Source organism: Lissotriton vulgaris, chromosome 3_1 (assembly GCF_964263255.1).
Source record: "Lissotriton vulgaris chromosome 3_1, aLisVul1.2, whole genome shotgun sequence".
Taxonomy (NCBI): domain Eukaryota; kingdom Metazoa; phylum Chordata; class Amphibia; order Caudata; family Salamandridae; genus Lissotriton; species Lissotriton vulgaris.
Genome location: NC_141689.1, coordinates 496,802,875 through 496,827,345, shown reverse-complemented (window position 1 = coordinate 496,827,345; position 24,471 = coordinate 496,802,875). Strand labels below are relative to the sequence as shown.

The following is a 24,471-nucleotide window of genomic DNA, read 5'->3' as shown; positions in this document are numbered from 1 at the left end:
AATTTGTCTCTCTACCTCCCTCTCTGTCAGGTCTCGGAGTTCCCGGCGTGTGAGAGTAATTTGGAGCAATTGGGTCGTGTCTCTGTCTTTCTCAAGTTGGAGGAGTTTCCTCTCTACTGCCTCCACTTGACAGACCTTCTCCCCTCGCTTGCACGCTATGACATCCTGTGCCCTACCACGAATTACCACCTTATATGCCTTCCATAATATTGTCGCCAAGGGTACTGAGTCCTTGTTTTCGCTAAAATAGAGCTTACTCTCGGATTTTATCGCTCCCTTATGTGTCTTCTCATGTGTTCAGTCTACATTCGGACCATTGTCTATGCGTTCTACCTCCCACCGTTAACCAAAGCGGTGAGTGGTCAGAAATTCCTCTTGCTCGATGCTCTGCTTTGTCTATAATTTTTATCTCAACCGCCAGGGCGAAGAGGTAATCGAGCCTAGAGAAGACCTTGTGTGTTCAGGAAAAGTATGAATAGCTGCGGTTCAGTGAGTGGTGACGATGCTAAAGGTCCGTCAGTCCCAGTGAATTAGGAACGCAGCCAGCAGGGTGAGTATGCGAGTTCCGGTACCTATGTGGGTGTGGCCTTACCTGAGGTGTTTCATGTTGTTATAATTGCCACCAATTATGTGTGTAGAAGGGCAGGATTCTTGTAAGATTCTAGCTACGACGTCTAATGTCGGACTCTATAGTCGGGTGGAGCATAGACACTAATGTCAGCTCCCGCCACCCCCAAGTGCCCTGTACAGCCACAAAGGTACCATTAGGATCGCTCCAGGACTTGGTCGCATGGAAGGGAGGTGTTTTACTAATCGACAGTGCAACTCCTCTGGCTCTAGAGGAGAAGCCCGCATGTGCAAGCACTGTGTATGCCCCCCTAGCCAAAAAGGCATAGTGTGTACCCATTATGTGAGTTTCTTACAGTAAGACGATATCAGGTTTATGTCTCTTTAGATATCTTGTGACTAATCCTCTCTTAACCTTATTTCCTAGTCCATTGCCATTCCACGTCAATGCCGTGTATCCTCCCTCACTCATTTTGTGTGGAAAACTCTTTCTCCCGCCGACCTGGGAAAGCTCATCTCTCTTGTCTTTACCTGTGACTCTGAGGCTGCTACTGCTGACTGAAAGTGAAAGAAAAAGCTTAACTGTTAATCTATCTATAATACTTGGATCCCTAAACTGCTTTCCTCACCCCACTCTCTCCCACTTCTCACACGCACCCCTCGAACAGTCAACATGACAACCTGGCGTAGGTGTAACCTGAGAGGTCTGTAGTCCCACCCCTTTCCCTATCTATTCTATTGATTCACTCAAACAACAAAAAAGTATATGAACTTTGAGTAAGTCTGTTCGCTCAGTAAGATTGGACTTGCTAGTGTCCAGGGGGCTTCTCAGCCGGCTATAATTGTTCTTCTCGCGGCTAAACCCATATCTCAGCCTTTTTCATTAGTCTTGCCAGGCTGATGAAGCGTCTCTGAATTTTCAGGTTTGGCATCTGGCTTTTCCAAGTGGTTAATCTTCTTAAGGAGCGGGTGGTTGCTGTCTGTGTCCGCAAGGTATCCCTTGCCTGAGAGTTCGGAGTGGGAACAGGCCAACTGGTTGGATCCTAATTTACTAACTTCAGCTTACATCGAGTAGCCTTCTGATTCGGAAGTCCGCCCCTTCTCCAGTGCCTGTGGACATCTCATCATGGGGATCCAGATGTGTGTCTGGTGCAGTCTTACTGGAAGACGTCTCTGTTTTTCCCTTTGTCTCTTGGGTTCTGATTGTTTCGGGGAGTCTCTGTGTCGCACCAATAGTTTCTGCTCTCAACCTTGAGAAGGGACACTCCTCAATCCAGGCCCATGCTTTTTCTGGAGTCTGTAAGAAGTGAGGCTTGCCCTGGAAGATGGCCTTCAGTTTAGCTGGGAAAAATAACATGTACTAAAGTTGTAGGGCCCTTAGCTTCACCTTCACAGAGTCAAACATGCGCCGCAGCTTTTGGACCTCTTGTGAGTAATCGGAGAAAATCAGTATTTTGTTATTTGCATGATTGATTTCACCCACTCATCGAGACTCATGCAAGATTAGATCATGACCCTAGAAATTTAAGAATCGGGCAATCAGTGGTCTGGAAGGAGCCCCGGGCTGTGGTCTCAGCAGGCATCCTGTGGGCACGTTCGATTATGAAACCGGGTGAGAACTTTGCAGCTGGTGGGGAGTCCCAGAGCCAGTCCAGCAAGAAGGCTGCAGGGTTCGAGCCTTCTGTTCCCTCTAAAAATCCTATGAAGCGGAGATTATTCCTCCCAACCCGAGTTTCAGTGTCATCCACTCTCCATGTCACCTCTCTCATAGCTGCCATTAAGGTTGGAGACGTCGGTTTTTAGATCTGCGAGGTGTTTTCCACTTCCGATATAGGAGCTGGCAGTGTTATCTGTTGGTCCCTGAGGGTCTCCCTCTGTTTCCAACGGTGGAGGCAGGACTTTAGTGTATTTGTCCATTTTGCCTTGCTTACGGGTCTTTGGCTCTTTGTCCCATGCCATCCTTAGTGTGTATAGAGTAGAGGCTGCCAGTAAGATCTCCTATTACTTTCCCACTCCACACTCTTTCTCAATCTTACTCTTGATGACCTTTGGTGGATATTGAACGTATTGGATGAATAACATCAACATTTGCTTTGCTGTAGCCTGATTCTTTTGTTTGCTCCGGAGATCAATATCTCTGTATTTCTGCCTTGCTGGTGGGATGTCGGCGTTTGAACCTGAGCGGGTGCCCACCCCGCATATCCCTGGGAATCACTGCCGCGGCCCGGGAAGAGTCTGCGCCGCCGATGCGGAAATCAGGCAGCCCGGCCGGGACAGGGGCGGAGCTTCTGACGTCCGGCCGGGCCAGGGAACCGCACTGGGATTGGCGTCGGCCGGAGTATCACCCGGGAGTCCCGCCCAGCCGGGCAGAAGCAGTAGTGACCTCACCCGAGGAAGTCCGACGAAGGAGGAGGTGAGGAGGGGCCCCCATGACGTTGAGGAAGCCCAGTTGGTGGGAAACGAACGTAGTGGGAGCCCACCCTGCCGGTCCGTGCCCCTGCAGACAAAGACAGGCCCGGTTGAAGTCGGCCGGAGTGCTGCTGCGGCCAGGGCTCTCGCGTCAGGCAGAGAGTCCCGCATGTTGCCGTACCTGCAGCCCAGGAAGCAGGAGGAAGTCGTCTGGAGCCCAGGAAGCCCCGCTAGAGTCCGGTGAGTGGGGCGGAAGTGTTGGACTGCCGGAGGCCTCTTGAGGAGCTGAGGGTGGGACCAATACTTCGGGAGGACACTCAGCAGCACCGCAGTTGCGGGCGCTGCAACGGTTTGGGGCCAGTGGCCCATTGTTTTGCCAAGAATGGGAATCATTTGAGGGTTAGAGTACCAGAGTAGAGGGGCTCCCGGGCGCAGTGGCGCCAGCGGTTATTCTTTAAGTTGGGAGCAATTGTTTCAGGGGGGACTACCTGTGCATCGCTGGTTGCGTCTTATGCCCCTTGCTATGGTGATTATGCGGAGGTGATGCCTAAACTAAGGTGATTGAAGCCCACAGGTTTATGGTTGTGGATAATGCTTTTAGGCCAATATATCCATGCTGACAAGGAGGGTGGTGGGCCTAAGGATATGCCGAATATGCTCACTCGTGTATGCCTATGATATTCATGTTCTAGGTCCCCTGTGACTGCTGGCAGAAGGTGCTAATTTAGGCTGTAGGCCTGACCACTGTGTTTCTGGCCAAATGTGTTCTGCCTATACTATTGCACCTGATGTTTTCCTAAGGTTATGCCCACTGTTGATGGATTCCTGCCTCATGACGTAGGTCTGCTGCATGTCTAGGTCTGATGTTAATGCTGATACCAAATAGGTTAGGCTAAAGTTTAAGGCTGACGTTTGAATTGCACTATTGACCCTAATGGACTTTCCTTTTTCTTCTTTGCCTTTACCCTGTAAATAATTCCCTTGTATATATTGAACTGGCGCCAGTTGGTGCAGCATTGGGATTACTGTGATTTCTGTTGCAGTTCTGAGACAATACAAACGTTATTCTTTTTCACCAAAACTGGTGTTGTGTCTCTTTTTGTGGTGTGCCTTGTGTGTCGTCTGGGTGTACTGCGTGGATGCTTCACGCATGTCCTCAGGAGTTTGACCTGCCCGCTCTGCACCATGCTACCCCTGTAGAATTGACTACACCATTTCTAACATCTCTATGTCTGTAAATGTATGTTTTTTTTTATTTCTGTTATTTTTAATACAGAAGACTGGCAAAACAACTCAGATGTCTCAAGGCTACCGGCTACCACAGGACTTTTCCTCCAAGTGCGCCCATGTAATATTTAGATGTATGAACAATGTTATAAGTTGCAAGCAATGTCAATATATGCGCTATGGTTCGTGTGTCTTAAACTGTGTTTACACCAGGAAAGCTAGAATACTCTGAGACCCAGTGCGTTCTGCAGTATGACATAAGATGTGCTGCCTCGTCTTTCTGCCAACTCAGACTCAGAATTTTGTGTTTTGGAAGACAAGAAGAGTCTACATTTGAACTTATTATCTGAGAAATGCTACTGGACAGTAATGAAATAGATCTCCTTTACCTTGCCATGATGCCAGATGCTTTCATTCCCCTCTGGATCAATATTATCGGTTTCCAAGGTGAGGTACACTAGTCGCCTTTTAAGCCCCTCCTCTTTAATCTGCTTCAGCGCTTGCTTGCCTATGAAATCTGCTTCCTGGAAGAGTCAAGAATATTGAACGATGGATTATTTTGACTGTATAAAAAGTTTGTATTTCATGATATTACAAATTCACCTTACATTCTGTCGTAGCACATAAGCAATGTATTCCTACATTCGAGATAATTGCATAATATGTGTACATTATACAGAGGGCTACTAAAATTATGCGAATCTGCAGCTGTATTGTTTTTAGCATAATTGTTACTTTGCTGCATTTGCCACAAAATCCATCATCTGCTGCATAATTTGCAGATTGCAACCAATAAATGTTTCTAACTCAAAGGCATCAAAAGTTACTAAAAAAAGCACCAACACATGTTGCCACTCAGTGTAAGGCACTTCACAACAGTCAATTGATCATGTCGCTGTAGCTTTTTGCAGTATTTGGTTATTAAAGTGGTACCAATGAGATGAAATATTTGCTAAGGGAGAGATAACATGGGTAAAAATGACAAAATAATGAACTAATGAATTCACAAAATGTGACACATTAAGCTGCAATTCACCTTTTCTTGCACATATTTTGGTCAACCCTGCTACATAATTTGGGCCTCGCCTGCTGTATGATTCCACAAATCCTGATTATATGCCACACTCCAAAACAAACTGCTGGAGCATTTCTGAGCTGCCTGTGACAGCAGGCAACTGTTTTCCGAGCACAGAACCTGAAAAGTGGTACGAAGTGAAGTTCTGTCCTGTGTACAAACCCTGCTTCAGCAGTACAAACTTGATAGAAAAAGTATGCACATGATACACACAACAGGCCTGCTGGGCAGGGGTGGCTCCTCCATTTGAACAGAGGAGCATCGCCCCACAATGAAAAGCCCCAGCCCAGAGCAGAAAAATAAAATGGTAACTAAGTTTCTTACCATTTTATTTTTCAGCAACCAATCCGTCCAGATTGGAGCGTCATGATGAGGCAGGGCCTTTCCTGCGGAGTGGCAGATGGGAGCTGCACACTTAGGTTTAAAGTGCTCATGTCCCTTTGGACTGCCGTTTTGAGATGTACAGCCAGACATGCGCATTTTAAAGTTCTCTAACCGAGCTGTCAGACAGCTGGGTTAGAGAAAGCACAGGCCTCCACTGCTCATAAGAGCACTGAGAGAGGATGCTCCAGCCAATCCTGGGTCTTCTTTCGTGCAATTAACAGCATGAGATCAGCACGAGGATTGGCTTAGGAGTTGAGAGCCTGCCACGAGGAGTACGACACGTAGGAAGGTAAGTGTATTTTATTTTATTTTCTGTGCCACCCGCCTCACCACCCTCGGTACATGCCAGACACCACTGCTGCTGTGACCCACATATTAGCCGGCGACCTAATCCCAGATTACCTCCATCGCCACTCAAGGCTAATGCTGCTCATTATTGGTGTATACTTTGTAGTTATGGTAAGCTGAGGGATATGGCATGTCAGGGTACAGTCGGTCATGTTTACGTCACTGCTTGTACTTCTGACTAAATGCAATGCATTATACACACACAATAAGCCTTCTGTACACACCACACGTTCTGTTTTTGTTTTTGTGAATACTATTTCACCAGATAATAACTCTTCACTTTTCATCAGTTTGATTAATCTACGGCAAAAGTAGCAAGTAAGATCTAGTTGCTCGAATAAAATATGATGATTATTGGTCAACAGAGTTCACAACTTATAGAGGGTATTTTTGGAGATGTGCATTCAAAATTCATGTTCCTGAAGCAGTAACAACTGCTGGGCAGATTTACATGACCCTTGGTGTGAAAAACAGAGGTTCCATTAGAATAGATTCTTTTAGTGGTGCAGTGTTTTCCATTTCAGGATTTTTTTTGTCAATAAAAAAAATACTGTATTAGCAAAGTCATTTGTGCCGATAAAGTTTGCAAACTAGACTGAGTTTCTGTTTGGAGTACATGTTTTTTAAAGCAAGTGGCCAGGGCCGGACTGGGAACTGAAAGCAGTCCTGGCAAATTTAGCCAGACCAGCCCCCGTCCAGCGCCGAGCGAGCAAGCCCTACTGCTGGGTTTGGGAGGTTCTCCCCCCACGAAAATTTTGGAAAAAGACAGACCAAAATGGTGGATTTTACAGCACATTTCTCATTAGATATTCAATTATATCAACTTTCAAAGCACAGTAAATAGTCGATGATGACCTTAAAGAGCACCAGGTTACCCACCCAGTCATATGTACCCATAGACATTCTTTCAGAGAGCACCAAAAATAGATACAAGTAGTGAATCAGAGAGAACAAAGTAAAAGTGAGACCAGCCCCCACATGGTGTGTAGCGAGCAAGCGCAACAGTTAGCAACCACTGCTAGGGCTTGCGCTAGTGGTGACATCCTGGTGATATATGTAGTAAAAGGGAATATTTTTAGGCCTGGAAAAAGGTTCCAATTGCCAGGTCAAAATGGCAGTTTTACAACTGCACAGGCAGACTTCAATGACAGGGCCTGGCCTTGACACATGTTTAAATAGGCTACTTACGTGGGTGGCACAATAAGTGTTGCAGGCCCACTAGCAGCCTTTAATTTACACTCCCTGGGTACTTGTAGAACCATATTTTTAGAGACTTACAAGTAAATTAAATTTGCCAGTTTTACCATGTTTAAAGGAAAGAGCTGCAAGCACTTTAGCACTGGTTAGCGGTGGTAAAGTGCACTGAGCCCTAGGAGCCAACAAAAATGGCTTTCGATGTAATAAAGCAGATCAAACCTGCATTTAATTTGGAGAAATCTTAGTCCGACAAGGACATCAGTTACAGACCCCACCAACCATTTAGTCCAAACATGAACATGAAGCATAGGTTGTCCTCAAGGGCACGCCACTTATGTGACAATACACTTGTGTGACAACTTGTAGTACATTTTATGACAGACATGTGCCTTAAATGTGCATCACATGTGCGCAGCCTTTTGAATCTCAAAAGAACCTGGAGGGGACTACGGAGAGTAATCCCTTAGTGTATGTATGATGGATGGATGAATGAAAAGATGGATGAGCTTTGACGAGATGACAAAGATGTATGCGAAGGACATTGTAAGAGTTGGCCCAACAGCTTTATCACAGTACATCCAAGATAAAGCCCTCGCAGGTTCAAAATACAAACAGTGCACCATCATATAATATAATCGTACAGCCTATGCACACATTTGTGCCAAGCAAGGAAAATGCTCCATGTTCATCACACCATCAGTGAGCTCATTATCAGACGCGGAAAGGGCCCGCATTGAGTTTGCACTGTGAGGGTTTCAAGCTGGGGCCATGCAAAACCACTACTAACCAGAGACCATCAAACCAACCAATGGAAGAACAGGTCTGGTTTGCAAGAGGGGATTGCTTTGTTTACAGTCTAGGAAAAACCATGTCCTCCATTGTGCTCCTTGTGAAGACGATGACTGGTTGCCAAGGAAATCAGAAAAAGCTATGGTCTTGGTAGAAACGTGGACAGGCTTCCAACACCACAGGCACATCTGTGTTTCTTATTTAAGTTTAGCCTAGAGACAGCTTTAATTGACTCTGGTTTAAGCTATGGAAAGAGGCGCATCATGTACAGGCAAGAACGCACTTGCACAGGCAGTAGGCTGAGATGGCCTTGGGTAGCCACACAGGTCATGTACAACTGTACAGTCCGCAAGCTACGATGCATACTAGTAAGTAGTGGGGTAAACCAAACAACAGGCATGCTGCAGGTCAGAAGGAACTCATGTTATATTTCAGGTATGATACAGTAGAGACTGCTTCTATTTGGTAGAGAATAAGCACAGGCAGTACCAAGTGAAATAAATCTGGAGCGTGTATTGGGAAGAAAGAGGTATTGTAGTAAATTCTGGGCAAGAAAAACACTTAACGAATAAATAAAACAGAATAAACCATCCTATCAAGATACATTGATACTTTTAATTTGCAACACAATGGCCCACATGCATCAATGTCGTCTTTTGCGATTTCTAAATTGAGATAAATAGCGATTCGCAATTTAGAAATCGCAAAAGCCTATGCATGATTATTTTTTTCATTTTTTATGCAATTCGGTAGAAATCGCTATTTTTACCGAATCGTATAAAAAATGCTATTTTCAAATTGCGAATTCGCAATTCCCATTCATTCCTATGGGCCAAAAGGCCCATAGGAATGAATGGGAATTGCGAATTCGCAATTTGAAAATCGCAAATCCTGATTGCATTTCAAGGGTGGTGAGGGGGGTTCAAATGAACCCCCTCTGCACCCATGAAATGTTGTTTTCGCATCATGTTGAACACACACATGTCCTAAGGACATGTGTGTCCGTAACATGAGTGTTTAAAAAATGCTTTTGCAGCGTTTTTCACACTTTTTGCAAATTTACCGAGTGGTTCAACCACTCGGTACATTTGACACCCTAATTCCGAATTCGCAATTTGAAAACTAATCATGCATTGCTTTTAAGAAATCGCAAATTTGCGATTTCTTAAAAGCAATCGCAATTTTAGAAATCGCAAAAATGTTGCGATTTCTAAAATTGCTTGATGCATCTCAAAAAGCATTTTTGGAATCGCAAACGGCCGATTTTAAAGAATCGCACCGTTTGCGACTCCAAAAATGCTTGATGCATGTGGGCCTAAGTGATAAATAGATGGAAAGAGTAACTTTTTCAAATTGAGAGAAAGAGGCTTGAGAAAGCGGTTTTACACTTTTGCGAAACACGTGTTGGCTGTTGTCTTAAATGTCATGAACTTGTACAATGAGATGTTAAAAAAAACTATGGTCTCAACTTCAGTGTGGATAAACAGTTGTCGAACTGAACTAAAATTAAAAAGAAAAATGGATTTCATAGTATGAATTTGACATTTTTTGAACAATTTCATTACCATGTTTCTGATTACCAATATTCTGATTGCATGCGTTAGAAAGCATATATCTTATTTTCTGTTTTTTAATAAAAACACCTGGGGTGGCATCTAGTGTCTCACTGAGGAGCACCAGTTACAACAAGGCCACTATCTCCCTAAACTGCAACTGCAAGTTTAGCTCAGATATAATAGGATGTTCTGACTCAACTACTTTGGCTATTAAACACATTTCCTGTCTATGAGATGCCCTAGCTTCTTCACATTCACTCCTGTTCAAGTACTTTCAGTCAGATTCAATAATCTTCATCTATCTGTTTATCAGGCTTTTTTTTTAAACGTGTTCTTTCCCAGAAAGAAGGGCATTCTCCCAGTTACCTTTCTTTCCCTTGCTACTCTTTTTCCTACTCCTGCCTTCTACGCTTTTAACTCAGATGTCAAATTCTCCATTCTTAAACCTTTGCCATTTGAATTTCCTCTTTTTCCTCTGCTCTCTTATCCTTTCAGTTCTTATCCTCCTTGTCTCTCTCTTTTCCTAACCCATGTCCTAAATATAATCTCCCCTTTCATTCCATTGTGTTCCTTTCTTTTCCATTTCACTCTACCCTACCATTTCTCCATGATCACCTAAGATTCTTTACTTAATTCCTATCCTGGTTATTGCTCTCATTCCTCCCTCCCTTACCCTTTTTCCTCCTTCCTTTCACCCCATTACTTGATTCCATTCCTTCTCTCACTTCTTCCTCTTGTTTCCTCTTTCTTCGACTGCTTCCCATCCTCAATGACCCACTGTTGTAGGGTAGACTGCGGCACAACTGAATTCAGGCAGAACGTACTAATATTCACGGGCGTCAGCACAAACTTAGCCATCACCCCCTCTGAGGTCTGGGACCGGGTCCCGTCCGACTCCAGGCCCGGGGCCTAAGCCCTTGCCCCGTAGGCCCCTTTTACTTTCCCAGGTTCAGTAATTCAGGACAGGTCATAAAATGAGGAGTGCCACAACTGTGTGAAACTTTGTTTTTCATGCTAATTCCAATACTGTTGTTTAATAAAATGGAGGCGTTGATTAAAAACTTTGCTTAGATCGGGTTTGTGCGCTGGGCCTGACAAACATGTCCACTCTCTCACAGTGGAAGAGCTCAGTGGAAGAACTGAATGCAGAATGCTGAACCAAACGAATCATGTTTTTGCATTTAAGCAGTCAGCTTTAATTCATTTAGGTTTCCCAGACGTTTAACAACAGTACACTGTCATTTCAGAGGCTCGTCTCCCCCCACCACCAATGCAATTTTTCTGCTGATGCAGGCGGAATCAAGAAGGAGCACCCCTGCACATTAAAATACCTATCACCTGTTCGCCGATTAGTATGTAAATCATGTGCACATGAGTCATTACACTACAGCAAGGTCAAAAGTACCAGCAATTTTCAATGTTAGTGTGCCGATGTCAAGTGCAAGTGCTGCTGGAAGACAGGATAATTCTATGTAATGGCGAGGCGGTCCTGCCAACATAACCTGCTCCTTCTGCCGAAGCTCCAATCCTTACCTCTAAACAAACGCAATACCAGCTGGACAAAAAGGTGACCTCCCCCTCAACAATAAAGAATCAGTAATGTGATGCAGTTTTATCTGAGAATAGAGAAAACGCTCCTTTTGTTGAGGTCACAGACTAGCTCCAGCACCAGCCTGCTGAAAATAAGCACTGTAGTCCCAGATCACACCGTCATCCGTCTCTATAGAGCAGCCAACATAGGAAAGGTAAGAGCACATTTTCATTAACAGTATTGGACGACAAAACCAGCTCGCCTTTAATGTATATGTTTTCAATGCGTCGGGTGGAAGCATCCATAAAAGCAGGGCTGGCTTTAGCACTGGTAGCGCCTTGTGCGACAATGTTTGTTGGCGCCCCCCCCCCCCCCCCTCATGACCACCTCCGCCATGGATTACCTCATTACCACCATTTGACAATGCCCCCCAATTTCCCATAACCACTGTCTCTCAGATGTGATTTTTTTTTTTTGAGTTTTAAATAGCGCCAACTCGATCTGAAGATATCAGGTATCAGAGTGCTTTACATGAGCACCAGTTTAGTTACAGATGGAAACATTAATTTTTGTTGGGTTCGGGGAGATTACGTGATTTGCCCAAAATCACAGGATGTTGAGCGTCCCTGCCGAGATCCATACCTGGTTCCCCAGGTTCGAGATTGACCGCTCTAGCCGTAAGGCTACACCCTCTCCCCTAAGCATGGCTTTCCCATGAGCACACTGGTGATTTTGATGTTCCATTTATATGTCCAGTACACCTCCTACACCTTTTTGAGGTCACCCCTACGATCAATACGTTTCTCTAAAAAGCAATCCTATTAAACAACTTCCTCAAACAACTACCCTTTGTGATCGAATCTGTTCGACTATCCTGCTAAAACTATGCTAATTACATGCACGTTCTGCCCAAACCGAAACCAATGAGATCTATGTTAACTTGCCATAGTTTGGATGAACACATTTTAAGCTAAATGCAAACAAAACTGAAAACATAGATTTTTGACACAAGAGGTGAGCTCTTTCTGGTAGCCTAGAAAAAATGTGGTCTCACTTCTGGTCCAAATAAGAAATAACCAGGATAATCATGCATCCCAATAAGTTATTAACATTTGCCTGTTACTTATCACTTAATGAAGCTGTTGGGACACAAACCTCGGACGACAAAGTCTGTTTATTTCCTCCAGGTCCGGTACCTTGCAATGGATGACTCCAAAATGTATCTATTATGTTTTTGGATGTAAATCCTCTTCCTTTTAGCCCCTGTCATTGCACCAGAACAACATTTTTGACCCTCACAATCCGCATCTACATATAGCTCAACCTTTCCACACGCACACTCAGAAAACGCTCAACCAACCCCACACATGCACAGACACTGATCATGCCACATTTCTGGCTCCTACATGCATTTCTGTCTAGCTCCTTGCAATGGATACACAGATTACTTTCCTGTTATCCATCATTTCGTTTTATAGTGCCTCACATACGATTTTAAGATGTCAGAACACTTTACATCAACACACGCATTGCACAGAGACAATCATCACTGTGCAAATCAGTATATAGGAAAGGTTACATACGACAGAGGCCTACAAGTAGTAGGAGTCACAGGTCATCCTTGCTGGTAGGCAGTGTAGTTTAAACACAAATTCAGAATGTAATTGAATTTAAAATGTAACACAATTGTTTCTTTATTAATAAGATTTGATTTCTCCTCAAATGAATACATTTAGCAAAATTAGGACAACGAAAGACTGGGCAAAAAAGATATGGCTCTAATATTTTCCTTGCAATTTACATGCAGCAGGCACATTAACCCTCTGCACTGTGAGGATTCAAAACTTCTACTAGACAAAGCTCCGGTCTTTCTCCAGGAAGAACATTAATCACCGGAGTTGTCATGTTTATTGATGTCTGGAATTTGCTGGGTCAATGTACAGGGCATCAGGTGCTTTTGAAAGATGAACGTGGCGTCCCACCCCAAGTCAGCGCCCGGTGCGGTGACACCGATCGCACCGCCCTAGAGCCGGCCCTGCATAAAAGTTGTTTTCAGTATTTGCAGCATGCTACTGATGGGCCATTAGGTTCTGAAACCGAGTTACTAGCGCAGATGAGCCTAGTATTTGAATGAGCATTTATCACGAGAAGCAAACGAGTTATAAAGCTAGCGATCTCCTGATGTGGCTTCTGCTAATCCACGCATCATTTATATGTTTAGACTCAATTTTAAATGTTGAATATGGAGGAGTTAAAATTGTTGGGCGTAGGAGACCAAAAATGTAAAGCCCTGCTTATTGTACGCATTCAATACTAAGGAGTTAATTATCAGTCAACAGCGCTTGAAAACTAGTACACAATTCACTCTCTTTAAACGCTCCAATCTCTCATGTCACAAAGCCCTGGGCCTGCACAATGCACCCCTACTTAAGTTCGACAGAAAGACAGAGCTAGCGCGCAGTGTTTCAATAATATGAGCACGCAGCCAATGGATTTAAGGATTGCATGCAATTAAAACGACTGGACGGTGTCCGGTCCAGTCGTGAATAGACTCACCTGCGGCGGCAAACCAGACAGAAGGAATATAATTAGGGGGTGTCTCGCTTTTCCCAGTCCCTCCCCTGGCCTCTGAGATGCCGGACTCGCCTCCTCGACCTCGGAGTCACGCTGCGCGCACTTTTTATTGCGCGAGCCAAATGCGCATGAGCATCATAGGCAGCAGACCCCACAACTAACTAAAACCACAGCGTGCAGGCACGGAGAAGGTGACATCTGTGCGCTGCCTGCGTCTACGTCACTCATCATCATCAATGATCACATGGTGAGGTTTTTTTTCAAATAAATTATAATGAGTCCAGTATAGTAGGCTGCCTGCTGCTGCTTAATTAAATTGAAATCGGCTGGCGGGTCACTGCTCACATCACGTCACGGAGGGTTGTTCTCAATGCAATGTTATGTTTAACTTTACTTTCTGACACGGCCAATTCGGCCCCCTAGCAACAGAACCGGCCCCCTATCATAAAACAGGCCCCCACCCCATTCAGCCTACCGGGGGATTGCCGGTGCCCGGAATTGTCAGTCGGCCCTGCCAGTGGCTGATAAGTTGCGGGTCACAGATGCAGATTGCCTTGGGCCCCCAGATTGGCCGTGTGGTGGGGACATGCTTCGGAGTTCTAAGAACTCTGAGAAAGGTCTTGGATTTCCTGCCCATTTCTGCTCGTCGGACGCTGGTGCATGCCTTAGTCACCTCACGCCTGGATTACGGCAATTTGTTGTATCTGGGGGCCACGGGAAAGGCTCTCAATCGCCTACAGGTGCTACAAAATGCTGCTGCTGGCCTTATTTTGAGGCTTCCTAGAAGATCTTCCTCTAAGGCAGCACTCCAGGCCTTGCACTGGCTTCCTGTTAGGATCAGGGTGGAATTCAGAGCCCTGACCATGTGTCACCGCATCCTGAGTGGCAAAGCCCCTGCCCCGCTACAGAGCCTGGTGACCAGGTATGAGCCTACAAGGTCTCTGCGCTCCTCCTGCACAGGTCTTCTGAAAATTCCTAAAATTAGGAAAGCGCGTTTGGGGGGAAGGTCGTTCAGATATCTGGCAGCGAAGCAATGGAATGACCTTCCGTCAGAGTTACGCTTGGAGTCATCTGAACTCTTGTTTAGAACAAAACTGAAAACTCACTTATTCAGACGGTAGACGGTTGTGCTGGCTGCTTGACTGCTTACCCCACTTTTTATAGCGCGGGGACACGCCTGTAGGCGTACACCAGGCACTTTACAAATCTCCCCAATAATAATAATAATAAAGATGCACAGTGGAAGCTCATGCACCAGGCCTCATCTGGCTGGATGAAGAGGGGTTGGATTCTTCTCTCCATACACCACAACACGTGAAAGCAGGAAAACTGAAAGTAGTAGTAACCTGTGGAACCAGAGGGGATTCTAAGCCTGACAATCTTTCTGACCCCTCCTGATAGTATAACAATGCACAAACACTTATGTTTACAAGAGTGCAGGTACAGAATTAGGAGTGAATCTCATGGCCAGAACGCGGAAGGATATTCGGTTTTCCTTCCCCTGTGTTTAATTTTAACTGCTGTACATTTCCAGCTGTAAGCAAAGACACTATTTTTGCAAGATATAGGTGCAACTGGACATCCATTTTATTGTGCCAATATTGTGTCCTTCTGTGTCTTAGTTTCATACTTCCTAGTGCATCTTGGAAGTCTTCGGGATTAGCTTTGACTGCTAAACAAGATATTGTTAGAGGTCATTGTCAGGAGTACAAAAGCAGTACTTTGCAAAATCCTGCCGAGGTCCTAAAACACTATTGTTAAATGAGACCACCCGTTACGGACATCTCCAGGTAGCCTATAGTGCCCCTGACACGGTGAAAAGGCCTAATAACACACAAAGCGTCTAGCGGGAGTATTGACCCTACCAACAACGTACTGCTCCTATACCAATAGAAACTCTCACACAGTTGTACGTCTGGTGGCACAAGTGTAGAAAACAAAAACCTTATGTGGTAATCAAAGGCAAAAAGGGAGCACTATGCTGTTAGGACTAGAACCCTCTCTCACAGAAGGTGACATGCTTCATCATTGGTTACCTCCTCACACAAGGACCACAAGGTACCTAGTGAAGGCTACAACTCCCAAGCATCCAGAAGAGAGGAGCAGAGGTGTTTTTATTCAAGATGAGCAAAGATGATATTCTTGAATGAGGGGAGGTTGCAAAATAATGTAAGGTGTCAGTAGAACTATCTCATGGTGGGCTGAAATTGTCCTTTATTCTGGTTTCCCCATTCGAAAGGGTTAATGCCTCACACTTTACCACGCTGCTCCTAATCCAAAAACAAATAAACAGACTCACGTGCTGGAAAGTGTTTTAAAAACAGAATGAGAAGCGGTTATCCTAATACACATCTTTTTCTGTCAAGGTCTTCTAGATGGTTTGAACGTTCGCGTCCATGATGATCCTTGCCGTGGCTCTTGGCAATGCTCATGTTACAGTCATCTATAAAAAGGCACGTGGGCGTATGACGTGTACAAGTCCACGTGCACTCAGGGGAAAGCACAATGATCACTCTGCTGTCAGAAAAGGTCGCCTCGACCTTGAGCCGTGCACAGCATATGCCGCCTGAATATTGTTAGAAAATGTTTCATTGGCATCAAACAAAAAAGAAACCCATAACACAAGAATTCAACTTCAAGATAAGTGTATCTTTCAGTTCGGCGGCATGGTTATAAACCTACCTGGTCCCAGGCAGCCGAAATCCAAGGATTACACCAAACGGGTGCATATAAAACTTGGATACAATTGTTTTTGTGTCCTAGGTGACATCTTTAACTAATTCCTGTTAATTAAGTTGCTTTAACATACATACATTTTAAGGATCAATCTATTCTCCCACCTTTAATAAGAGACACGGTAACACTGCATATTTCCGATCGGCGCGTGCACTCCTACCTGCGCCCTCTCTCCTGCTAGAACACTATTCTTAACCCCTTGTTGTGTGGTTGTCATGTCAGCGGCTTTGCTGGAGGCCGAGTTCTAACCTTGGCAATTGCTTGATGTCCCTCTCCTCAGCACGCCAACGCTCATTACTTCATCAAATGTTCGTTTACACTAAAAACAAAGGTTCTTGTTGATGCCCCCACTGAGGCAGAAGAGGTAGGTGGATTGGGGGCAAGTTTGGAGGCTCACCAGATCCAGGGTCGGACGGCCTATAGGGCAATCGGGCGGGGCTGGTCAGATTGGTCATTGTGTGGGCGATTTTTGGAGGTTTGTGGCCCCATGGCCTGGTGGGCCGGTTTTTACTGTTGATTTCCCTGATATTTCCAAACATTAATCACACAAAAGCTGATGGGAGGAATGCTTGCAATTTGACTAACCACGGACAATCACTCGGTGTAGCGCCACCAACCCAAGCATCCCAGCCCCAACTGCCAGGACAGGTCCTCCCTGAACCGGAATACAAGCAACTCAGGACCAGTTTTGCCCTAGTTATGAGCTCTTCAGCCAGGTATAGCTCGGTTCCAGTAACACAGCGAGCATGGGACCCACGCTGGGCAAACCCATGCCACTTAATATGGTGCATGTAACACACAAAAGGCGCTGGGAGGAATGCTTGAAACTAGGGTGAAACCTGTTTTGGGTTGTTTGTGTTCCAGTTCAGGGAGGACATGGCTTGGCAATTTGCATATGGTTGGACCCAAACTGAGGTGGTCTGGTGAACAAAAGAATGATGAGTTGGGGTGCTAGTCAGACTATTGTCAGTAGTTAGACTTATTGTAAGCAGCCTTCCATCACCTTTTGTGTGTTTCACATTTCCACAAACATTGCCAATAGCAAGCACAAATGCATGCAGTCTCCCATACCGTGCAAAACACCTATACAATGTAGCTTAACAAGTTTAAAACTGCTCTGTTTGCAAATATTGGCCACTTTTTTAACTGCCAAAGTCGCTAATGGGGGCCACTTTAATTTTGGTGCCCGAGCCTATTTTCTGTCCAAGTCCGACCCTGACCATATCGGAATCACACACTCTTCTGGCCCACCCCGGAGCTAACAATATGACTCAAGCCCAGTCTGTCCTGATCCACCTAACAACTTGGGACAGAAGTAGCAGTAGCTGAGGGGCGTACAGGAGTTTTGCACCCTACTGCAAACGGAACTCATTCCCACAGGGAGCCTCTTGGTAAAAACTCCGGTGCGCAGTATTCAGGACATTGAGCATTCTCGGAGGTGGCAAACAGACCCAACCAGGGTATGCCTCCCCTAAGTGAAGAAGTTCTGAATCACCTCTTGGTGATAATGGCATTTTTGCTCTACCAACTGCCGCCTTTAGAGCTATTCCACCTGGCATAGAGGGATCCCGCCTGATGGTTAGATACAAGAGACATCCCATGACAGCTGTAGCCTGGCTGTTTCTGAAGTGCTTCAATGAAGAATACATTTTCCCCAAAAAAGCCTGGGACTATGAAATGGCATGGCCATAATGGACACCTGCATGCCCCAGAAAAGCATGTGGCATACATACAGGCATTATGCCTATTCACCACACTGTTGGCTATGGTTCAAACTACACAGATTGTTGTATCTAAACTGGCTCACAGCTCATAATTAGCTCTATACAATCTGTCTTGAATTATCTGAGCAAAGATATTTCTAAATTTCTCAGGAATGGCAAGCAAGATCTTGCTGTCCATATCCCAGACGCCTTTTGTATAGCGCTCCAGCAGGCAGACAGCGTTTAAGGACCTTCGAGCCAGACTGGGAGATGAGAACATCCATATGGACTCCCTTCAACAAGCAACCCAATTTCTCACACGTTCAAATACCTAGGCATTGGAATATATTGGCGATCTGCAGACGCTACAGTCCGCAATTTAAACAGGGCATTGGCCTCTAACAGGGCCTCAGTGGATCAAACTCCTGCTGTCCACACTAAGGAGAGAGGGCATTTTAAAAATGGTAATGTTGCCATGAATGCTACAATATTTTGCCAGCATACCAGTCATATTTGTCAGATAAGGGAAAAGTAGTGGAATCAAATCAAGATAATGCAGGCTTTCGCAGTACATCTTGAACAATTATAGAAGCCCAGATTCACAAGGTACAGGGTGGAAACTTTTGTAGGCAACATTCCCACTCCTGCTTTACCTTGAGTAGATCTACTACTACTACAACAAAAAAAAGAGACAGAAGAAGTTACAGAGGCCATCAAGCAACTCAAAAGTGGGAAAACCCCAGAGCCTAATGGTCTACTGCCTTAGTTCTTAAAATTCCTATGTGGGAAGCTGGGTGATATGCAACACGAGGCCCGGAGGGAGAGGAGCCAACCAAAGTACCAGAGAACGGCGATTATAGCACTCATTGATAAAAAGGGCAAACCACTGGAGGAGTCTGCTTTGTATAGACCAATCTCCCTGCTTAATTTTGAAGCCAACATACTGCCAAAGGTTTTGTCTAACTGTCTTTGCCAAGTGATTGAAAAATAGCAGAAAACAGTCAAACTTCATACCCCACAGGTCTACCCACCATTACCGTAGGTGCCTTTACGTCACCCTGGCAACTTTGAACAGAATACAAGAGGAGAGGGTACTGCGGGCCCTGACTCCAAAAAGGTGTTCAATTCACTCAAGTGGCCATATCTAATGTTATTCCTATGGAAAATTAGTTTTTGCCCTCAATTTATGTTGTATTAAGCTATTGTATAACAACCTGATAGCAAATGTCTGGATTAATAGCACACACTCACAGGAATTTCATCTAGGGTGAAGGACGAGACAGGTCTAATTCGCACTTGCAGTGGAGCCACGGGTGAACTGGGTGAGGAATGAAGTCCTGAACTAGGGTGTCAGGTGGGACCCAGACAGGGAGGACAACAACTCCTTATATGTGGATAACCTCCTCCTGTAGCTGGCAGACCCGGAACATTCTATTCCTGGAATACATGAGATATGAAGCACATTTGGGGAGTGCTCAGGCATGTGCATAGACTGACATAAGTCAGTGGCGTCTCCCCATACCACATGGCAACCGCGAGAAGACAGAGTACCTACTGCAATGGACACAAGAAGGGTTCAGGTACCTGGGAGTATAAATTACAAAGACACTAGCAAATTCATGTGGAATAACTTGGGGAGGTTCGTGGGAAAATACAAAGCAGATATCAAACACAGGAGAAAACTCCTGATTTATGTAATGGCAGGACTGCTTTATATACAATTTTCACACTACCTAAATTCTTGAACGTGCTGCGGAAAACACCCTGGACCCCATCCTGGATGGATTCTTCTCATAAGTAGACTGTGTGTCAAGGTCTCTGCTATGGGATAAGTGGCTCCCCAGAACAGCGTGGACGAAGAGCCTATAGGAATGGAGCATTACCCTTTCGGATCTGAAACTTTATTGCCGTGGGACCCACGTGCTGGAAGGCGATAATTGGGTTTTTGCCAAACAAAAGGAACCTTAATTCCAGACAGATAAAAGGGCCACAACACTAAAGGGATGCTTTAAGGAGCCATACAAAGGTGCTCTCAGAGCTGGAAACCAACCTCAACAGCCAAGGGAATTAAGATTCGAAAGAGAGCAACTTAAATGACCAGCTCACTCTGGAGACAAGACACCACTGTGGGACTGACATCATGCGGGCCTGAATAAGCTTGAAGGGTTTAAGAAATGGGATATCCTGAACAGCTCCAAAATAGGGGAAATAAGGGTAACACAGGGGCTGTTCGCATTTGAGGAGCTCCAAAAACAATCAGAACTGGCAAATAGCCAGTATTCCAGATACCTGCAGGTTAAACATGCACTGCCTACATACAGTCAACAACGTTGGTGCACTGCAGACGAATCACCTTTAGAATGTAGAGTGTTGGCAGCACCACTGCTCAAGCACGCTACATTGAACCTATTACACCGTAACTGTAATATAGTCCTTGCGGATTGCATGCAGCTCTTTGAGGACAGTTAAGCGCTCACTGCTCTATTTTAGGATTTTAACTCTTAAACTGCAAGAAACAAAAGGATCTCTCTGACAAAAGCGATAACCCACTGACCTATTTATAGAGTATGCACTTTGTGATCTGAAAGAGACACGTTATTTGCAGCAGGCAATTTAACCTTCTGCGCTGTTAGGAGTTGAAACGTTGTCTACCAGACAAAGCACCGGCCTCTGTCCAGGAAGTACGTTAATCCCCAAAGATCGTGACATTTTTATTGATGCTTAAAAATAGGTGGGACAAGGAACGTGGCATCTGGTGCTTTTAAAACAAGAAACAGGGTGCCCCCACTTCAAGTTAACGCCTGGTGCGGTGGCACCGATCGCACCGCCCTAGAGCCGGCCCTGTGGGGATGTATTAGAATGCTGAAGAAGGGAAATGGATAAAGAGAAGTAGGAAGATACACAGGGAGGAGGGTAGACGGGAGATGCACTCTATCCAACGCTGGTCAAGTTCGCTAAGGTGTAGCTACAGAGCCTGCAATGAACTGAATGTGAACCATGTACCGAGAGAATGTCCATACTGCTGGTTTGTTTTTCTGTTCGTTTCGAATTACCTATTTAAAACCCAATAAAAAAAATGTAAAATGAGCATAACCAAAGACTTGCCAAAGGAGTTGCAGGACCACTACAAAAACAAGCATTTACAATGCAATGGTTTCGCCTTTGGAAAAGTTAGAGCTATTGGCATTGCTCATGACATTTCTTTTTTTTTTTTTTACTTATAAATAAATGGCATTGTTATTTACATTGCCAAGAGCTCTCACAGCCCACACAGCTCTCACAGTCCACACAGCTCTCACAGCCCACACAGCTCTCACAGCCCACACAGCCCACACAGCTCTCACAGCCCACACAGCCCACACAGCTCTCACATCCCACACAGTCCACACAGCCCACACAGTCCACACAGCCCACACAGCTCTCACAGCCCACACAGCTTTCACAGCCCACACAGCTCTCACAGCCCACACAGCTCTCACAGCCCACACAGCTCTCACAGCCCACACAGCTCTCACAGCCCACACAGCTATCACACCCACACAGCTCTCACAGCCCACACAGCTCTCACAGCCCACACAGCTCTCACAGCCCACACAGCTCTCACAGCCCACACAGCTCTCACAGCTCACAGCCCACATAGCTCTCACAGCCCACACAGCCCTCACAGCTCTCACAGCCCACACAGCTCACAGCTCACAGCCCACACAGCTCTCACAGCCCACACAGCTCTCATAGCCCACACTATGCTGCTGTCTCTAAGAAAAGCACTTCCCAAATTCAAAACATCTCAGTTTCAGAGATTCATTCCCCAAATGCAACTACAGACATGTGCTTTCCCAAGGAAATATACTGCAAAAATAAAACAAGCATTTACAAGTGGGGCCGGAGACACGGACAGCGGGAGGGGGGCAGGAACGGGCACACGGACAGCGGGAGGGGGGGGCGGGAACAGACACAGGCACAATCAAAAGGCAGAAGGCAAGAAAAAACAAAACAAAGTTGTATCTGTTATTTTGGTGCAGGCTAGAACCTACTTGCATGAGCTAGCTGCACAAAGGCGGAGTCTCATTACAGGCCTGGAGGGACTCCCTGCACAGGGAGGGAGACTGGGGGCAGGCCTGAAGGGACTCACTGCACACAGAGGGAGACTGAGGACAGGCCTGGAGGGACTCACTGCACACAGAGGGAGACTGAGGACAAGTCTTGAGGGACTCACTGCACAGAGAGGGTGACTGAGGACAAGCATGGGGGGGACTCACTGCACACATAGGGAGACTGAGGACAAGTCTTGAGGGACTCACTGCACAGAGAGGGAGACTGAGGACAAGTCTTGAGGGACTCACTGCACAGAGAGGGTGACTGAGGACAAGCATGGGGGTGACTCACTGCACACAGAGTGAGACTGAGGACAAGTCTTGAGGGACTCACTGCACAGAGAGGGAGACTGAAGACAAGCCTGGAGGGACTCACTGCACACAAAGGGAGACTGAGGACAAGCCTGGAGGGACTCACTGCACACAGAGGGAGACTGAGGACAAGCCTGAAGGGACTCACTGCACACAGAGGGAGACTGAGGACATGCCTGGAGGGACTCACTGCACACATAGGGAGACTGAGGACAAGCCAGGAGGGACTCACTGCACACAGAGGGAGACTGAGGACAAGCCTGGAGGTTTAGAAATGGTTAGAAACTGCGCAGAGTACCTCTCTCGGACTTCTGTGTAACTGGAGCTTCGCAAAAAATGGGCAACATAGGAAAGCAAACATTAGCAAAGCCAATCCATCTAGCGTTGGGTTCCAGGCTTTGGGTTTGGTTAATAGTTGTTCTGTATTGCCATCGATTGCATAAAACGCCGCCGTGGAAGTTGCCAGGCCTTCACTAATATTTAAAAAAAATATAAACACGCATTTTTTCTCGAAACAAACACAGTGTCAAAGTGGCCCCTGAGGGGGTGCTACTTTGTGTGTGAATGTGTTAATTTTGACAGGGTTTGCTTTTGCCCTCGCTCAGGATGCAGTAAGCCAATGGCTGAAGTGGGCTTGGCCAGGGGGTTCAAAGCAGCGAGCAGAAGAGAAGTGTGAATGGCACAACAGCAGACCAATGTCATCCTTTGCTACTAATGCCCTCAAATAATATTGAAAAACCGTGATGCCTATGGGAGGTTTTACTATATGGTAGGGGTTATTACTTATAGGTGTGCATGCCTCTAATTTGCAATCTAGCAACTGTTTTCAAACGTCACGAGCTTCACCAAGTTTAAGCTTGTAAAGTTTATTTTCTATAAGGGGCAAGTCCAGGGTCCCTCCGCAGAAGCAAGAAGAGTTTCCGCTGCCATGAGGGGCGAGTGGGCGACTCAACCCAACAGGCAGACACGGGTGCTGCTTGTCAGCAACCCCCGCCTCTGCTCAGAGGCGCCTCTGTAAAGCCTAAACCCCCCTGAGGCTTCAACGCCCACCATCCTGCCCCCAGGCCCCCCTCTCCCCGGCACTATCACGGCCCAGTTCAAGCTGATCGCCGCACCCTCAAAAACGAAACCCAACTGGGGTCACCTGTCCCACTCCCGCATCGTCGCTACCTGGTGAGCTATGCATGCGTCGCACACACACATACGCGCAGGGACACACACACATAAACGCACACATTCGCTCTCTAGCCCCCGCCCCCCTCCTCCACCCCACGGGGTTTCCTAACCCTGCCAAAGCTGCGTTTTGCTTCCCCCGAGAGAAATATCACTCTGATACCCCCAGTATAGAGACAGTGCTCTCAGCAAGGGATCAATACACACAGGAAGTTTCCCGCCGCACAATGCAGATAGCAGCGTCATGCTCACTTCCAACGGGGAGCGCAGGGAGTGTTTGCTGGCACTTTAAAAAAAATCCTTAAGATGCTATAAAGCCGCTGAGGTATAAAATGGAAAGTGCTTAGCCTGCGTTAGTCATTTATTTAGATTACAATTGTCAAACTCAAGCTCCGCCCCTCGTGACTCCACCCCCTTTGCTCTGCCACTCGTTGACCGCCAATTTCAGCATTCCGAGAGTATTTTTTCCCAATTCCACTACCGGAAAGCGCTTTATAAATGCTCCGATACAAATACATTACAATGCCGACATTCTCCCTCAGTATCTATACTCAGCCCATTCGGGCGGGAGACCCGGATTAAGCTCCGTGGCATGTTTTACCGCTTCAAAGGCCTCTCTTCACTTCTCTATGAGAAGGATTGCCCCACTAGTCCCGGGAATGCTGTTTTTCCAGTCACTGACACGCAAGCGTGATAACAGCGTGCGTCATTTCACGCTAGAACGCGGGGACGGGCACACGGAGGGGAGGAGGGGGGACGGCGGGAGGGGGGACACGGAGGAAGGCAGGACCACACG

General features: G+C 46.0%; 1 protein-coding gene across 1 annotated transcript in view; it reads right to left on the bottom strand.

Annotated features, from left to right (window-relative positions):
* Positions 1-24,471, bottom strand: part of DMGDH (dimethylglycine dehydrogenase) — a 527,940-nt gene that overhangs the window by 19,224 nt on the left and 484,245 nt on the right. The window contains exon 15 of the mRNA XM_086960740.1: positions 4,593-4,727. Coding sequence (XP_086816866.1) covers positions 4,593-4,727 — 135 coding nt within the window. The remainder of the gene's footprint in view (positions 1-4,592; positions 4,728-24,471) is intronic.